At 30.7% G+C, this 18690-nt stretch overlaps 4 protein-coding genes and 1 pseudogene across 4 annotated transcripts in view; 2 read left to right on the top strand and 3 right to left on the bottom strand.

Moving 5' to 3' along the window:
- Nucleotides 1–5596, top strand: part of LOC107447087 (eukaryotic translation initiation factor 4E type 3) — a 63846-nt gene extending 58250 nt beyond the window's left edge. The window contains exon 6 of the mRNA XM_087155854.1: nt 1097–5596. Coding sequence (XP_087011980.1) covers nt 1097–1146 — 50 coding nt within the window. The 3' untranslated portion in view covers nt 1147–5596. The remainder of the gene's footprint in view (nt 1–1096) is intronic.
- Nucleotides 5597–8625: 3029 nt separating this feature from the next.
- Nucleotides 8626–8937, bottom strand: LOC139427189 (protein FAM200A-like). Its single transcript, XM_071188064.1, has one exon. The coding sequence runs from the start codon at nt 8935–8937 to the stop codon at nt 8626–8628; it is 312 nt and encodes a 103-aa protein (XP_071044165.1).
- A 101-nt stretch (nt 8938–9038) lies between these two features.
- LOC139427190 (SCAN domain-containing protein 3-like) lies at nt 9039–9677 on the bottom strand. The gene has a single exon (XM_071188065.1). It carries the CDS (start codon nt 9675–9677, stop codon nt 9039–9041), a length of 639 nt encoding a protein of 212 aa, XP_071044166.1.
- Nucleotides 9678–9923: 246 nt separating this feature from the next.
- Nucleotides 9924–10388, bottom strand: LOC139427191 (SCAN domain-containing protein 3 pseudogene; annotated as a pseudogene).
- A 7247-nt stretch (nt 10389–17635) lies between these two features.
- On the top strand, nt 17636–18235 carry LOC147800874 (uncharacterized). The gene has a single exon (XM_087156044.1). The coding sequence runs from the start codon at nt 17636–17638 to the stop codon at nt 18233–18235; it is 600 nt and encodes a 199-aa protein (XP_087012170.1).
- The last annotated feature ends 455 nt before the right edge of the window (nt 18236–18690 follow it).

Raw genomic sequence — 18690 nt, 5'->3', positions numbered from 1 at the left:
CTTTTTTTTTTTAAATATTAAAGGATAAGTATCATCCTTATTGGTTTTTCCATATATATATATATATATATATATATATATATATATATATATATATATATATAATTCTTTACACAAGTCTTTTTAATATTAAATTATAGCTTAAAATAGCTATATCCTATTAATTTTAAACTAAGATGATCTTTACTTTCACAAAGAGTCATTAAGTCATTAATATTCACCGAGAGTCATTGAAAGATTATTTTTTAGAGTTAATAGGCAATTGTTCTGGGAAGTAGAGTCATTAAAAAAAGTTCCCTGTAGATAATATGGTATTAGATAGCGGACTTATCAAAATGTTTAAAAATTTCAATTTCTGATGACGTTTAATTACATAAATAAAAATTTTGCTATCAATTCCCGCCCTAAATCTTCATACATTTAACACTGGGGCACGCAGAAATGCATAGCTTTTTCTGATACTGATTGCCACATGAACTTCTACTATGCCCAATCCCCAACACCCTCAATGGGGAAACTACCAGAAAATGCTTCAAATGTTATTCATTTTTTAAAAAGGACTTTAAATTGCATTCATAGAATGACAATGACATAATTCAAAATTTGATCACCTGACTTAGTATACCATCTAGCAGACAAGCTTGCATTAATTTAATTAAGTACTGGCTTTCACTCAAACCAGAGATGTTCTCAGTTGTATTAATATAGTTCTGAATCATAGATTCATTGATCATAGTTTCAGTGAAAATGACAACAATATAGAAACAGTTTTTATTTCAGAATTTTTTATATACTTAATGTTACAAATTTACTCTGCATGGTGCCAATGAGCATAAGGTTAAGGACATTTTATTTTGTAATGATATCATGCTTCACCACTATGAAAAAGTCTTAATTAATAATAAGATTCTACTTAATATTGTTAACAATTTTAATTAATATATTTAAATTGTCTATTGAATCTATTCATTTAAAGTGATGATTTATTTCTCAAATGAGTTTCTTTATTAAAAATGTTTGCTGTTGCTTGATGTCTTCAGCTTTTTTTTACTGCTTATTCTTTCAGATTTATGTTTAATTAAAGTTTTTTTTCCAGCTCATTTTACTCATAGAGCATATGAAGGGGAAAAAGGTGTTGGATATTGATGTTAATAAAAGTATAGTGTTTATGCAAGTTCAATATATGCTTATCAAATTTAACGTTGAAGTAAAAAAACATTGTTGAACATTGTTTTGAAAATGTTCTTCAGACCTCATGAGTTTAAGGATATACATGTCTTGAGTCAGTTATTTTGTTCAGTAAAATATATATATATATATATATTATATCATGTGTATTCTTTATGATATTTCATTTTTGAAGAACAAACAACCATAAATTGTTTTAAATCATGTTTTGAATGTCTGCTGCAAAACAACTTTTTTAACTAGATTATTTATTTTGTTATATTGTGATTTTTCAAACTTAATTCAGAAAAATGTATTTTTCATGTTTAACATTTCTGTGTCAAATTTTGAACTATAGTTTTGAAAACCCAATATAACAACCCCTGTTATCTCTGCAAAAATGGATTCTCTGTGGAAAAATATCGTGAGTGTATAAAATAACATAAATATAAACTTAAAGCTAAATAGAAAATTAACTAATTTTAAAAAATCAAATTTAAAACTAAATGGAAAATTGATTAAGTTTAAAGAAGCAATGTTTTTTTTTTTTAAATAGGAATTTGGTACTAACATAACTGATGATGACACAACTTGTTTTTTCTATAATAATATATGGGTACAAAACGTTCCCTTAAACATTTTATGCATTAAAAATACTACGCTGGTTTGAGGTGATCACTAACTGATGTCAAGATACCTGCAAAATAAATTATTTTATCTATAAAAAAAAATACTCAAGAGGATTAACATTTCACAAAAAGAATAATTGAAAGTTTTAAATGAGAAAAATATAATTGATAAATTGTAAAAAAAAATTACGCAGATTGTATATGTTATAATAAAATAAATTCTTTGTTATAATAAAAAAAATTACAGTTAAAATAATTTCTTTGAAACATTTGCTGAATCAAATGAATACAATTTGGTTACTATATCAGAATAAATGGCTTCATTCTGAGGATTTAATGGGCTTTAAAATAACATTGCGTGCATCAAATTACAATTGAGACTTTATGCATCTGTTGGTGTAATCCAAGTATTGCTGTAATTGAAAATCATACTAAGGAGCATTGTTTTTTCATATTTAATCATTGTTTAATTCAAACTCATGCAATAATATTTAATGTGGAAATTTATTAATGTTTTTCCAGATATTTTGCTTCTTATATTTTCTTGTTAACCAAATACAGATATTTTTTATTTATACTCTGTATTTTTGCTGTGCGCATTTTAGAATGTGAAATTTAAGTACAGAAAATTAATATATATTTATTGAATTGTTTCTTTCTTTGGTGCACTTATTTTTTTGAAAGGTATTAACTATTTCAATTAATGTCAAGAGATTTTTATTGCATACATATAAAATATGTAATTTGAATGTAAAAATTTGTAAAGGGATCTTCCTTTAAACAGTTTTGATATGAAAGAGTAGATAATTATTCATTATTGGTATACATGTATAGTTAAAAAATTATTACTGATTAAATCACTTGTAACTTAAACCTCACTTGAACACAATAGAATGAAACATTTCAAATTTGGCAAAATTTATATGTTTTGAGAATAATTTATTGCAAATATTTTTTTGAGAATTTTGTAAAATACTTTTAAATATTAGCAACCATCTGTCTTTTTATGGTAGATACTTTTACTTAGAATTCAGTTATATAGATTTATTTTACTATATATTACATAGGATACAATTATTTTTCGTAGTTTTTACAAATATAAATAATGAAATAGCAATAATGCATAAAAGATTCTTTTACATGTGAGAATGTTTTTTTTTGTTAATTATCTGTTGATTGCAAATTAATTAATTTTCATTATATTTTTCTAAGAAAGCAGTTATTACTAATATTTTAGAATGACAAATATATTTGAAATAACAAATATATTGCATCAAAAATAAATTAATTAATGTGTTAATATTAAATAAATTTTAAAACATGACCCATAGTTTGAGGATGTGGATTATTCAAAGCATAATTCTTTTCGTTGCTAAATCTTATAAGAAAAAGTCAAATGAATGCTTTTTCAATGCAACAATGACCTTATTTTTTGTATTATGTTGAACAAAGTAAATTACTTTTTCAATAATGCAGGTACAAATCTTTAAGTTTCATCAAGCAATAAAATTCAAACTAAATCGTTTTCTTCATGCTTTAAGTTATGTTTTGCATTAACAGTGTTGGTTTCTAAGAATACCATCAGTGCTTACTAGTTAATAAACTAGTAAGCAAATCCAGAGATGGTCTTTTCAAAGAGTAATTAACTTCATAAGCTTATTTGAGGACCCGGTGTCAAAAAGTACACTCCATTTAAAATGTTATTAAAAGTTACTTCTGCTTCTTTTGAAATCTTGTTTTTTCTTCTATTTTTTACAATATTTTCTAATGAAATTAAAATTTTATTGTAATTTGCAAACAAAGTTCTGCTCTCACCATTTCCTTCTTTCCTTCTCACTCAGGTTTAAAGTGTTTAAAAACTACAATAGTAATTTTTATTTTAAAAATTCTTTCTCTCTTCCCCTTTGTGTTGACAAAATTTTAAAAGAAATTCAAAATCTTATTAAGATATAAAATTGTTAATTTCTTATCTAAAGCTTCTACACATTGCATACACTTGGCGTTCAGAAGCAGCATAGAGTTAGCTGTAATCCATAAAAAAAGCAGTGTAATAGAACAATTAAACAAGACACTTAGTTCTAATGGATTTTTCACACTGCTTTCCATCACACTTTAAAATTAACTCCAGCATTTATTGTATATAATCATGCTTAGTCTTGCCACATGATTTATTTTTTCATCAAACTTAATAACTTATAGCAATAATTCTCTTGACGTCCAAGAATTGATTGCTAATAAACTAAAGCCTATCCCAGATCACCAGTAACATATACAAAATAAACATAGAGTTTGTAAATAAAATTATTTATTTACATAAATTTAGCGATAAGAAATCTTTATGTATTATAAACATATTTGTTAAATAAATTTGTCCATGTGGCTAAAGTAACATTATAAATCAAGGCAAGTACATTTTATAAGTAATTCAAAAATTAGTTTATTGTGATCACAGACTTTAATTTATATATATATATATATATATATATATATATATATATATATATATATATATATATATATATATATATATATATATATAAAGTTTAGAGCTGAACTGTATTGAGTAATCAAAGAAAAGAAAGTTATAAGCAAGGGAATATTAGTTACATCTTATCTTTCTTTGTAAGCCTACTTCTTCTCTACTTCCTTTCGCTCTTTCTCTTCTCCAAAAACCCTGCAAAGGCATCTTCAGCTTTTTTATTGGTTAATCCACTACTGAAAAATTTGGGGATGAGTAATGACTATTTTTCAGAGAAAGGCCATCCCAAAATTAACTTCCAAGATAGTAAGAGGACTAAGACTCATGAAAAAAGAAACTAAACAATTCGGATTTAGTATAGCAATGTAGAGAAGTGCAACAAGGGAAAAACTCAACATGAAATAGTAGTAAAAATTTAAATGATAAACTGGCTGGAACACTACCTACCTGTATAAAAATAATTCTTGTACCGGAATGTAGTGAAGAAGTCTTCCCCCCCCCTCCATTCATTAGAAACATATAGTGAAATAATTACTGATCCAACAACCTTAAAAAGCAAATCATAGCAGTAACTGTTAAAAGTGCTCATGTTCTGATATAATAAGCGCATTATTTAAAAATTGAAAGTACAAATTTTCTTATTTGTTCCAATAAAAATTAAGTAAATTTTCAGTAGCTACTTAAATATTTATTAATTACCTTAAATTTAGTAATTATTTGTATGTAAATTTTTTAGTTTTATATCAGTCACGTAAGTGGAAAGTACAGTGTTTCTATGTGTTAATTATCATCTTGATGTAAAGCCACTAATTTTGAACTTAACAAAGGATATTGAAATGGGAATTAAACTATGTACTTTTCTTAATAATTTAGAACTAAATTTATCTTCATATGTGTGAAGTAATTTGCATGATATAGTTTTGTAATTCTGCCATTTTTTTTATCAACTCTGTATGTATATTAAAGAGCCATTCTCACTGAATGCAGTTTAGGCACCTTCGATTGCTGTCAAGGAAATATGAGTGCCTGATTGTTATAATATATTTCTTTGTGAAAAACTCGCTAATCAGGTTATCTTTTTCTCTAAGCAGGAATCATAGTTGTGGCTACCACATGCAATGAGGATGCTCTCTAAGGCTGCTTGTTACAAAATACAGTATATATATACTATAACGAAAGTAAGACACCCCAGGCTATCACTAGTAGCCTATTCATGTAACTAGTGCAATATTAACTACCAAATTAAATCAACTTTCTGATGTGCTTAAAAGATTTTTTAATCATTATTTTTAATCTTTATCATAAAAATAATTCATTTTAAGTTTTTGTTTTTCTTTTTTAATTAATAAATTCCTGAATAAATAAAAAATGGTTATTTTTTGAAAAAAAATTTTTTGTGTGGTATTTTAGAAATTAACAAGCATACAAAACTATTCACAAATTGTTTGATGTGTTTTTCAGAAAAATCAAAGTTTTTAAGAAATTGATATTTATAGCTTTTGATGTTGTTAAAAATATATTCCATTAATTTTTATTTTTTTTTTTGAATATACATAAGTAAAAGAATACAAAATATTAAATTCAAAATTGACAAAGCTATTTTTGAAAGAAACACGCTTAAAAGCAGCAGAATTTTCAAAAGAAAGAATAATTGAAGCAATAAACAATCAATAGAAATAAAATAAAAATATGACCACCAAAGCCGACGTCTTCAGGAGGTATCGGCCTCGGTGGCCATAAAACAAAACCTTTTCTATTGAGAGAGAGGACAAATGCCAAATTGACTCTCTCAGTACCTCGAAGGTTTTGTATATGTCCTGGAAAAAATACATGAAACCATTCAGAAAAGAAATTCAAACAAAAACTTGAGAAAATAAAAACTCACATTAAGCCGATTGAACAGCGATTTAACAAGCAAACTAAATGCAAAGGAAACACATAAAACAAAAGAAAACAACCCCTTCTATTAAAATGCGCAGATTGAAAAAAAAAGAAGATTATGTAACAAATTAATATAATGCTTTGCTGGGGCTGCTTAGTTAAGACTTGAATTGCGCTCTGTTAAAAGAAATAAAAATCTAGTATTCTTCAATCATTTTCTTAATCAAAAAATTAACATTACAAAAGTTAAAAGGAAAATCATTATTACTCAAATTCTTCAAAAAATTATTCACTGCCTCCTTAAAACTTTCAATGTTATTGCAAATATTTTTTATCCTAACCAATTGTGAAAAAACTAAATTTTTGAAAATTTTATTACACAGATTAGTATTAAAGTTGCAGAAAAAAATAACTTTAAATTTAAATTTCTATTAATTTCTGGAGTATAATGAATTTAATGCTCTTAGATATATTGATGGTTTGATTTTGTTTAATTGTAATAATTTTAATTTTATTTATAGTATTTATCCTAAAGATTTGGTTTTGAAGAAAACTAATGAGAATTGCTGAAATGTTGAATATTTAGATTTTAAAATTGATATTGTTGATAAAATAATTAAAATTGGTGTTTTTGATAAAAGAAAAGCTTTTAAATTTAAAGTTATTTTTTTCTGCAACTTTAATACTAATCTGTGTAATAAAATTTTCAAAAATTTAGTTTTTTCACAATTGGTTAGGATTAAAAATATTTGGAATAACATTGAAAGTTTTAAGGAGGCTGTGAATAATTTGAGTAATAATGATTTTCTTTTTAACTTTTGTGATGTTAATTTTTTGATTAAGAAAATGACTGAAGAATACTAGATTTTTAATTCTTTTAACAGGGTGCAATTCAAGTCTTAACTAAGCAGCCCCAGTTAAGCATTATACTAATTTGTTACTTCTTTTTTTTTCAATCTGCGCATTTTAATAGAGGGGGTTGTTTTCTTTTGTTTTAAGTGTTTCCTTTGCATTTAGTTTGCTTGTGAAATCGCTGTTTGACCGGTTTAATGTGAGTTTTTATTTTCTCAAGTTTTTGTTTGAATTTCTTTTCTGAATGGTTTTATGTATTTCATGTATTTTTTCCTGGACATATACAAAACCTTCGGGATACTGAGAGAGTTAATTTGGCATTTGTCCTCTCTCTCAATAGAAAATGTTTTGTTCTATGGCTACCGAGGCCGGTACCCCCTGAAGACGTCGGTTTCGGTGGTCATATTTTTATTTCCATTGATTTTTTATTGCTTCAATTGAATGTACATATTCATTCTTTAATTTGTCTTCTACATTAATTTCTGTTATCTTTATTTTCCATGTAGCTAAAAATATATTCATTTAATATTTTGTTTATTTTGAATAAACATATCCAGTTATTAATTTGTGTTCAGCATTAATTTCTGTTAGCTTTATTTATTTAGTTTTTTTTTAAAAAATTTCTTATTTTTTCTTTCCAACAGTATTTATAAATTAAAATTTAAGTGCTTTTTTTCAACAATTTTCTGAAAGCAATGCAATCATTAAGTAAAATATTTAAAATATGAAGGTTTCCAAGTTACATACGGCATTTTTAAACACTTTGAGACACATTGTTAGGAAAAAATTAAATAAATAAATAAAAAAAAGCTTTCAAAGTTCATTATGAGATTAGGACACACTTAACATTATATTATTACTTTGTAAAAATTGCAACAATTTGATGGAATTGTCAAAATTAAATGAAATTTTATGCTCAAGTAACTTGTCTTTATACAATTAAAAATCAAAGCAAATGAAAATGCTTTTTTAGAGTCCAAAATCAGTATTTGATGTAGTGTAGCAACCATGCACTACAGTGAGTGCAGTTACACAACATGGCTTAGAGTCAAACAGATTTTGAATTTCTGCTTGGAAGAAGAACGTTCTATGTTTTTTGATGGTACCTAATGTTTATCTGTAAAAGCTGTAGGACAAGAATCATGAGTATGATGTGGACCAATGAAATCCTACTTATGTTCAATAGGTGCCATATTTGGCAAACAACCAGTCCAAGGAAAAAGCTGTATTTCTCTGCTGGAAAGTCCTTGCTACATATAAGCAGCCATTATCCTCCTAAAGGATAGGACTGCCTACAAATCAAGTAATAAGTTTGGATTCCAGAACTTCACTGATGTACATGTTGCTGTTAAAATTACTCTCAATTCATACTTACTGTATTAAAAGAAAGAGAAATAGAAGAAGAATAGAAATGCTCTAGAACAGTGTTCCCCAACCTGTCAACGTTTGATAATTTTACCACGGCCCACTGAGGGGGGGGGGCATTGATTGTTTATATTTTAGATTATTTTGATTTTATAATTTTAATTTAATTGTATTTAAACATACCTTTAAAATAAAATACAGTTACACCAAAAAATAAAGTGATTTAACATTTTAACTTACTTGAACATTACATCAATGAGAACCCTGAGCTTGTTTCTTTGCAATAAGACGGGTCCATCTGGGGGTAATCGGAGACAATGACACCCGAAGTGTGTTGCTTAGCTCCAGTTTATTCCGTTGCTTTGTTTTAGTTGCTGTTACTGCAGAAAATCCCGCTTCACACAGATAGGTTGTCGGAAATGGCAATAGGGATTTAAGTGCTTTGGTGGCAATCTCGGGGTATTCTGCCAGGACTTTAATCCAGAACACCGGCAGAGTTGTTGTTTCGAACGTAGTCTTAAGGCCGCCGTCATTTGCAATCTCCAACAGTTGATCTTCTTGCATTGACAAGCTAGATTCACCCGATTTGTTGGCAAATGGGTCGCGGATCCATTCCTTACCAGTTCGTGGGTCTTTTGTGGTTGGGAAGTAGCGCTCGAACTCTTTTAAAAGCAAAGACACACAGACAACGACAACAGATCGTGAACCAACTGGGAGAATGAATCTTCAGGCTCTGTCTCTCCTAAAACACCCTCTAATGTCTGAAACATGTCGAAAATGCCTCTGTTCACGCGTCGTCCCCATAACTCCAATTTGACTTTAAAGGCAGCTACTTTGTCAGCCAACTTGAAAACAGTTGTCATTTTCCCCTGAAGGCACAGATTGAGTTCATTCAGCAGGTTGAATATGTCACACAGGTAAGCCATTTTGGTGACCCATACCTTGTCACTGAAATGTGCTGCCAGCGGTGACTTCTTTTCTAAGAGAAATCTTTGCAATGGCTCTCGCAATTCAAATACTCTCAGTAGCGATTTTCCTCTAGATAACCATCTTATTTCTGTATAGAGCAGAAGGCATCTGTACTCTGCGTCCATCTCCTCACAAAGCTGCTCTAACAGGCACGAGTTAAGGGCGTGTACTTTGATGTAGTTAATAACTTTAACGACATCAATCAATACGCTGTTAAATTCTGGTGACATTTTTCGGCTTGCTAGCACTTCCCTGTGAATGAGACAATGTGTAGCTTCACTCTCAGGTGCAACTTCCTTAATCCGAGCAGTTAAACCAGATAGACGTCCGGTCATAGTAGCAGCTCCGTCTGTGCATATGCCTATACAAAAGGACCATTTTAGTTGTCTTGATATATAACCATCCAGTGACTTGAACAGTTCTGCTCCTGTGGTGTTGGTTGGCAAAGATAGTGCACATAACAAATCCTCATGCACATCCTCCTGATATAGATATCGCACATAAACAAGTAGTATTGCCTTGCTGTTAATATCTGTAGATTCGTCAACCTGGAGTGCGTACCACGGTGATGCATTAATCCTCTACAACAATTGCTTTTCAATGTCTTCGGCTATTTCCCCAATGCGCCTAGTCACATTGCTAGCCGACAAAGGCACATGTGCTATCTTTTCCACAGCAGCTTCTCCTAGTATTTCACGGCAAATGTCTTTAGTGGCGGGCAAGATTAATTCTTCACCCATATTGAATGGCTTTTTAGCTTTAGCAATGCGGTTAGCCACCAAACATGATGCTCTTAGTGCGCTCTCCTTTATTGATGTGGTGGCCATCATAAATTTTTTCTGTCCGTCGAGTTCCCGTTTTCTTCTTTCAAAATACTCCAGGTTCTTGTCTTTTAATCCAGGGTGCTTGGCGTTCAAGTGGCGAAGCAGTTTTGAAGGTTTCATTGCGTCATTAGAGAGTTGATCGCCGCAAACTATGCAGAGCGGTTTTGGTTTGTGTGAATCGCCTGTCCCGACAAAACCATACTTCAAGTAGGACTGACTCATGGTATTATCTGTTAAAAGTTGCATGTTTCTTTGATGTTGAAGGCTCTTCACTGAGCCTTTTCTTTTTTCCAAGGAAACTTTCTAAGGACGTCTGTTTTGTATTCATGTTTGCTAACTTGTGAGTTAAATTTGTGTAGACACAATACACGCGTACACCAAGCACTGTTAACAGAGAGAGGAGTGATAGAAACTTTCTTTATACAAAAAACAAACAAATCCGCATAAAGCACACAAAACAGTAGAGAGGAATCATGATCACGTGGTCTTTGGGCGACTAAATGGCAGACGAGCCAGCTTCTCTTTTATAGCCTTACTATATACTCTCGCTGTGTGAGGCGTCAGAATCGAGAGAGAAGAGGAAGTTCTTTATTAGTTCCAATGTAAACGTCACGTCGCGCTTTCGTTTTTTATTTATGATATTTACAGTTACGATGATTGATTTTTTTTTATTAAAACTAATTGAATGAGAAAATAGTTGCAGAAGATTTCTTTTTTTTTTACTTTTTAAAACATTAAAAAAATTATGTTACTTCCTTCGGGGGCATATTTTTTTTAAATAAATAAAATTTTAATGGTACACAGATATTTTTAATTTGGGGTATAAACCTAGAAATTCAAATTCAGTTTCAATGAAATGGGCGGACTGGTACCATTTGATCAACGGACCGGTACCGGTCCGCGGACCGTGGGTTGGGGACCACTGCTCTAGAAGAGCAGTGTTCTCTCACACAGTCTTAAATATGAATGTGGTATCCTGGTTTCTGAAAATATAGCGGTTTTGTGCTGGTGAAACAACTTGTTACTAATAGGCATGCTACTCTTCATGCTCGTGAGCCCATTGCAGCTGCAGGTATCTATGGTATTGCAGTAGGGGATCTTAATAAAAGAATTTTTGCATGCAGTCCATGAAGCAGAAGACCTCTATGAAGTGACATAGCAGACAATAAGGCACCTGTAGTAGTGGACCAAAGTGCAGCCAACTGTCCAGTTGAAGCTGGTAAGCACATCAGCCTCATGTAGGCCTGGTGACCATCAATGTACAGTCCGCAAAAAAAAAAGATATCACCCTGAATAACTTTCGTTCTAATGATCCGATTTTCACGAACTAAGTGTCAATCTTAATGGTTCCTGGGGGTGACCTCAAATATGCTAATTAATTAGTGCTAACTTTTAATTAAGTTACGAAATCAGACACAAAAATGTACTTTCTCTGAATAAACATATATTTTTTTTTACATATTTGGAATCTAGACACTTGAATTAGAGGGGGTAGACAAAATTTTAAAACAATTGGGTCGTAAATTGGGTTGCAATAAAGGTTTATATATTTGGCGATAGTCCAGAAAACCGCCAAAAAAAGTCGCCTGCGCAAATAAATATTTTAAGATAACCCATTGACTGATTCAAAAGAGAAACGCTTAATTTTACTAGGTTGCTAGGCAACCAATTTCTGACTGTAAAAAAATTTAAATAATGTTTTGTGATTGCTCTGAGAGGTTTAATTAATAGTTAATAGAAAACATCTCGAAGTTTCTAGGCAATAGACAATTTTCAAGTTTATTTATGTCCAAAAAGCAAAAAAAAAAAAAAAAAAAAAAAAATTATTTTAATCTCCTTTGAAAAGAAAATTTGCATCGATTTATAAGTTTTTAGAATTTAAATACATGAACTTTTTATCTGATATTATTTAGATTATGCTATTTTTGCTATGTTTATTCGAGGATTTCATACTAAAATCAAATTAACGTAACTTATAATAGCTATATACGAAATTTTAGGGATAGAGATTTTTACAGCTTTAATCGAGTCTTCTAGGCACGAAAGTTTGAAGAAAAAAAAAGTGCTTGAAAAATAAAATGTAGATTGTATAGTAATTCTAATGCACATTCACAAGGTTTTCTATAATTTACGATATTTCTTTTTTCTGTAACTCAAGGAATTGCTGAATGTTTAGTGGCATTTTAAAAACATTGAAATATGTTATGTTTAAAAATAAGATATTGAAATAATATGTTGCATATTGTATGATTCATTGTTTAAAAAATTGCTTCATTTTGCTAGATATTTACGTTACATGATTTTCTTTGGATAAAGATGATTAGCAAATAGCATCCACATGTTTCGATACATTCTGAAACTTACGTTCGCAAATTCACCATGAAATGTCGCACAGCATATTCTTCAATTACGATAAGCTACATTTACCACCAAATACTGCTACTATGATTATTTTTGTTTTCTTATATATATATATATATATATATATATATATATATATATATATATATATATATATATATATATATATATATATATATATATATATATATATATATATATATATATATATATATATATATATATATATATATATATATATATATATATATATATATATATATATATATATATATATATATATATTATATATATATATATATATATATATATATATATATATATATATATATATATATTATATATATATATATATATATATATATATATATATATATATATATATATATATATATATATATATATATATATATATATATATATATATATATATATATATATATATATATATATATATATCTGATATGATACTCTCTTTTTAAACAGAGCTCTTAAGACCCTTAAGATACTGAAATGGGGGCACGAAAACTTAAAAGATTTTTTTTTCCTAATGCCCGCCTGTGTTAACAGCCGTCAATTCAGGCATCTACAGGGCGACAGATATCTGTGTGGCCTAAGGATTCCTAACGAGCATCAAACATTCTCAAAATTAAGTGTTCATTCACTGGAAAATTTAGTGTTTACTCAATTTAAGAACTGTTCCTTCACTTGGTTATCTTACTACTTATTATTTAAACCACCAAAAGCTTAAAACAATATTATGTAAGTTATCTAAATTTTTTTTACATAATTTGCATTGAATAACAAATATGTCAACATGCATTTAATAACAAATATGTCATTTAGCTAAAATTACAAGTTTTGAAATTTTTATGATTTTTTTTAAAGACAAGCTAAGCTTAAGTATTTCTTCACTGGTTAGTTTACCCTATAAGATTTTGAGAAATTTGCGATGTTGTGAGAGATGCTTAAAAATGTTGACTACGTATTTTTATTAATATTCATAAAATATATATTCAAGAAATTGATGAATATTTTATTCCAAATTTATTCATTCGTATGTATATTATTGAAATTTTATCAGTTATTGAGAAAAAAAAATAAAAAATAATCACATTAAAGAAGCACAATCTGTTGTATAATCATATTCTATCAGAAGCATGCTTTTATAAAACTCCACATTCTCTGAATAAAATGTATTTTATTCAATAAAATGTTTTATTCAAATTTCTTTACTAAATTTCAAATAGAATTTTAGACGACTAAAAAAGAAACATCGTATTTTATAGCTTAAAAAAATAAAAATGAAAAGATAAGCAAACGATTATTAGCGAAAAAAATATGAATGAAATTTTATGCTAAGCGCGCGAAGTCAAGTTCCTCGCAAGTTTATCACATTTTAATATTAATCGCCCCATTTAATCATTTCTTCATTGTCGCCAAATTATTTTTTTAAAAATAATTAATTTTAATTTTTCTCAGCTTCTAATAAATAAAAACAGTTGAAACTTTAGATTTTTCAATTGAAAAATATGTAGATTAATATGGTATAAAAAAATTCATACCTTATAATTCAAAAATTTTTCATCCTTAATTTAATTAAATAATAAAAATAATTAACAATTATTAAAAATTATTTTTTTCGTGAAATTATCTTTGGGTAAATGAGTTTTATGACTGGGTGAAATTTTCTTCGAATTGCTTTATTAGTTTTTAAAATATGACTAAAAACGTAAAAAGTGAAATTAACATTAAGGGGTACGAACTTTGGATCGCTCTCCTGACCAAACTATGGGGACCATATTTCCCAGATTGCGGCTACCCCCTATATTTTGAAGGTTAAGAATCCAAATATGTAAGAAAAAATATATGTTTATTCAGAGAAAATACGTTTTTGTGTCTGATTTCGTAACTTAATTAATAGTTAGCACTAATTAATTAGCATATTTGAGGTCACCCCCAGGAACCATTAAGATTAACACTTAGTTCGTGAAAATCCGATCATTAGAACGAAAGTTATTCAGGGTGATATCTTTTTTTTTTTGCGGACTGTACATGACATAATCTTTTGTTTCCACTACCATCTTTCTGAGTTGTGTGCGTTTTGTTGGTTCTCTGCTTTCAAACTCGCATCTCTGTGCTGCTTTCATGTCTCCCTAAGATTTACCACTGGCAGTTATTCATGGACTGGAGGTTTCAACCAGTGAACCACTTGAGGTGGGTTATTGACTACTTATCAATGTGAGCGAGCTTTTCACCATTAGTTTTTGTTGTGATGACAGTCGACGTCACCTTCCGTCATCACTACGAATCAATGACGACGGCCTGTAGTTTCTGAACAGCGGCGCTGCCTTACCTTTCCAGAGAGTATATAATAGACACTTTACTAATAGATGTTCATTCGCTAATCTTTGTTACTTGCTGCTAGCATGTTTTTTGTTATGTTTTGTTGGTTTATTAAATATATATTCTAAGTTATTATGTTTCTTACTTGGAATACAACACCAAGGATACTCACAGTTCAACACGTGGCGACGACTAATGGGATCTTATTCCATTGATCTTACTCCACGGCACGAAGAAGTTCAACTTCAATTGGATTTCCTTGAAAATGCAATTTCTTAAAGATTGCTGGCCATGAGTTGTTGACCTGATCCAATACCGGTAGTATTTTATGCTTCCGGTAGGCGTTTTAAATGTTTAAATGCGTTTTTTCTATTTGCAATATTTTCTCTGCTTAAGCTAAATTTCGCACTCAGATGGCGACGGTAGGCTCTATTCAGGAATTTGATACTTCAAATCCAAATTCATTCGAGTTATATGCTGATAAAATTACTTACTTTTTGGAGGCTAATTCTATTATAGATGTTCATTAAAAGCGCGCGACTCTTTTAGCTGTTTGTGGAATTAAAACATTGTCTATAATTCGAACTTTAGTTTCGCCAAAAGAAGTTACAGCATTTAAATTTCAAGATTTAATTAGGCTTTTGAAAGAACATCTTTGTCCTAAATCTTCAGTAATATTTCGACGTTTCAAGTTTCATAAAAGATTTCAGTCAAAATTAGAATCCGTGAATGCTTACGTTACCGAATTAAGAAAGCTTGCCGAAGATTGTAATTTCGGGGAAACTTTGTCAGAATGATTGCGAGATCAATTAGTCTGCGGTATTCGTGATGAAGAGGTTCAAAGAAGATTATTGGATGAACCCAAATTAACACTTGAAAATGCAATTTCTGTTGAGGTTGCGGCTTCCCAATTAAGGCATATTCATATCCAAAATTCTTTTTATTCTGAGAATTCGGATGCGGTTGATTTCGTACGTGGTTGGAACAAAAGGAATAATGCGCGATTTAGTAAACAAAATTCTAATGTTTCAGGTAGTAGCAAATTCTAAAGTGTGTTTCTGTTGCAGTGGTAAACATGAACGTTCAACGTGTAAATTCAAAAATGCAATACTCCATTCGTGTGGTCTTAAGGATCACATTATAAAATTTTGTCGGAAGAAAAATGAATTTGAAAAACAGCGTGCAAATGAAATTGAAGTTCAACCCGAATATTTAAATGTCATAAGTTCTCAATCTCCGTTTAAGAGAAACGTTATCATTGAGGTTGATAAGGAAAAATTAGAAGTGGAAATTGATTCGAGTTCCTATTATTCAATTATTTCATTGCAAACGTTGAATAAAGTTTTCTGTTCTAAGAAACCCGTGTTAAACTGCGCGATTTTTCTAAAAATGGGATTTCACTAGCTAGCGTATGTAAAGTTGAAGTTATGCGTAACCTTTCCAAAGCAAAGTTAAAACTGTTAATTTCAAATAATCACTGTACGAATATTTTGGGGTATTCTTGGTTTGAACCTTGAGGAATTTTGAATAACAGGAGTACACGAAATTAGACCGGGAATTATCGAAAAAGTTCTTAAAAAATACGATGATATTTTTGATAATAAATTGGGTTCGTATACGGGTAATCCAGTATCGCTTCCTATAAATTCGGATATCGCTCCTGTTAGATATAAAGCAAGAAGCGTTCCTTTGGCAATGAGGCCCAAAATTGAAGCTGCCCTAACAAAACTTCAAAGTGAAGGAGTTTTTGAAGAAATTTCTAATCCAAAATGGTCAACACCGGTTGTTCCAGTGCTTAAACCGTCAGGTGAAGTACGTTTGTGCGGAGATTATCAAATCACGTTAGTTAAACAAAGCAATGAGATCTTTATCCAATTCCCACTGTAAGTCATCTTCGTTCAAAGCTTAAGGGAGGAGGTTATTATGCTAAGATATATTTGGCTCAGGCATATTTACAATTACTGGTTGATGATGCTTCCGCTGAAGCTTAGACTATCATCACGCATAACGGTGCGTCTAAGGTAAAAAGGCTTCAATTCCGAATTAACGTAGCCCCAGGAATATTTCAAAATTTAATCGAAGATTTGTTTCAAAATTTAGAAGGCGTTGTTCCTTATTTTGATGATGTACTTGTCAGAGGAAGAGTTAGCCGCTCGCATGGAACAAGTACTAGAGCGTTTGAGAAAAGCGGGACTTAAAGCAAATGCGAACAAATGCTTATTTGGGGTAGCGGAAGTAGAGTTTTTGGGCTACCGTATCGATGCGAAGGGCATCCACCCCTCCAAAAGTAAAGTAGAAGCGATTCATGCTTTTCCGGTACCTAAAAATAAGGTCCAGTTACAGGCGTTTTTGGGTTTGATAAACTTTTATAATAGTTTCTAAAGGACAAAGCTACTAAAGCTGAAATATTACATAGGCTGTTAGATAGGGATTCAGTGTGGAAATAGTGTCAAGTCCACGATGAAGCTTTTTGATATTTAAAAGAATTGTTAAGTTCCGAAGCGGTATTGGTTCCGTTCGATGAAAAATTACCGGTAACTTTAGTTTGCGATGCATCTCCGTTTGGCGTAGGAGCTGTCTTAAGTCATGTTCTTGACAATGGTTGAGAAGCACCAATAGCTTTCGCATCGCGTACGCTCACGTCGACTGAAAGTAACTATGCGCAAATCAACAAAGAGGAGATGGCAATTGTGTTCGATACAAAAAAATTTCACCATTTTTTTTATGGACATAAATTCACTATTATAACTGATTATCAGACTATGTTAGGAATTTTTTCAAAAAATAAGCCTACTAAAGAAATTTTGTCTCCTCGTATGCTGAGATGGTCTTTAGTACTTAATGCATATGATTATACTCTAATTCATAGACCAGGAAAAAAAATTCAAAATGCAGATTCTTTAAGTAGACTTCCAAAAGAGACTGATAAATTTGAGGTTCCTGCTTCTTTTAGAGGTATTGTTTACCGAGGATTTACAAGATCCTCCACTTCAGACAGCAGAGATTGCAAAATTAGCATTGCGCGATCCAATTTTGTCAAGAGTACTAAATTGGGTTCTAGAGGATGGCCAAATGAAAAACCGGATAAAAAATTTCAGACTTTTTTCTCGAAACGTAACGAACTTTCTACCCATCGAAATTGCCTATTATGGGGTAATAGAGTAGCTATTCCAGTGTTGGGACAATCACGTGTTCTCCAGGCTCTACATCTGGGACATCCAGAAATTGAAAGAATGAAAGCTCTCTCACGTTCATACGTGTGGTGGCTAGACAGGGACTATGACATAGAAGTGCGCGTTCAAAGATGCCAGGAATGTCAACAGACGCGTCATGCCCCTCCGAATGCTCCAGTGCATCCTTGAAAGATTCCGGAGAAACCTTGGTCCCGTCTTCATATAGATTTCGCTGGTCCGTTTCAGGAACAAGAATTCTTCATCCTTGTAGATGCCATGTCGAAGTGGATCGAAGTTCGTCATATGACTTCTACGTCTACTTCTGCAACAGTCGACGTCGTACGTGAAATCTTTGCTACCCATGGGATACCTGAAGTCATCGTTTCCGATAACGGAGGCCAGTTTCGAGCATCGGAGTACCAGACTTTCTTAGAGAGGAATCTCGTCAGAAGGGTTATGATCGCACCAAGACGTCCGTCCGGAAATGGTCAAGCTGAAAGAACAGTCCAGAGCGTGAAAGATTCCCTGAGACGTATAGAAGGGAAATTGCAAGAAACGTCTAGCCCAGTTCCTTCTTCAACAACATTGCACTCCCGCCACAACAATAAGTGCTAGTCCTGCAGAACTGTTAATGGGGAGGAAGC

Source organism: Parasteatoda tepidariorum, chromosome 12 (genome assembly GCF_982258835.1).
Source record: "Parasteatoda tepidariorum strain Cologne lab strain chromosome 12, Ptep-v5.0, whole genome shotgun sequence".
NCBI lineage: Eukaryota > Metazoa > Arthropoda > Arachnida > Araneae > Theridiidae > Parasteatoda > Parasteatoda tepidariorum.
The sequence above is the reverse complement of the archived record's forward strand: the minus strand, read 5'-3'. Positions and strand labels throughout refer to the sequence as shown.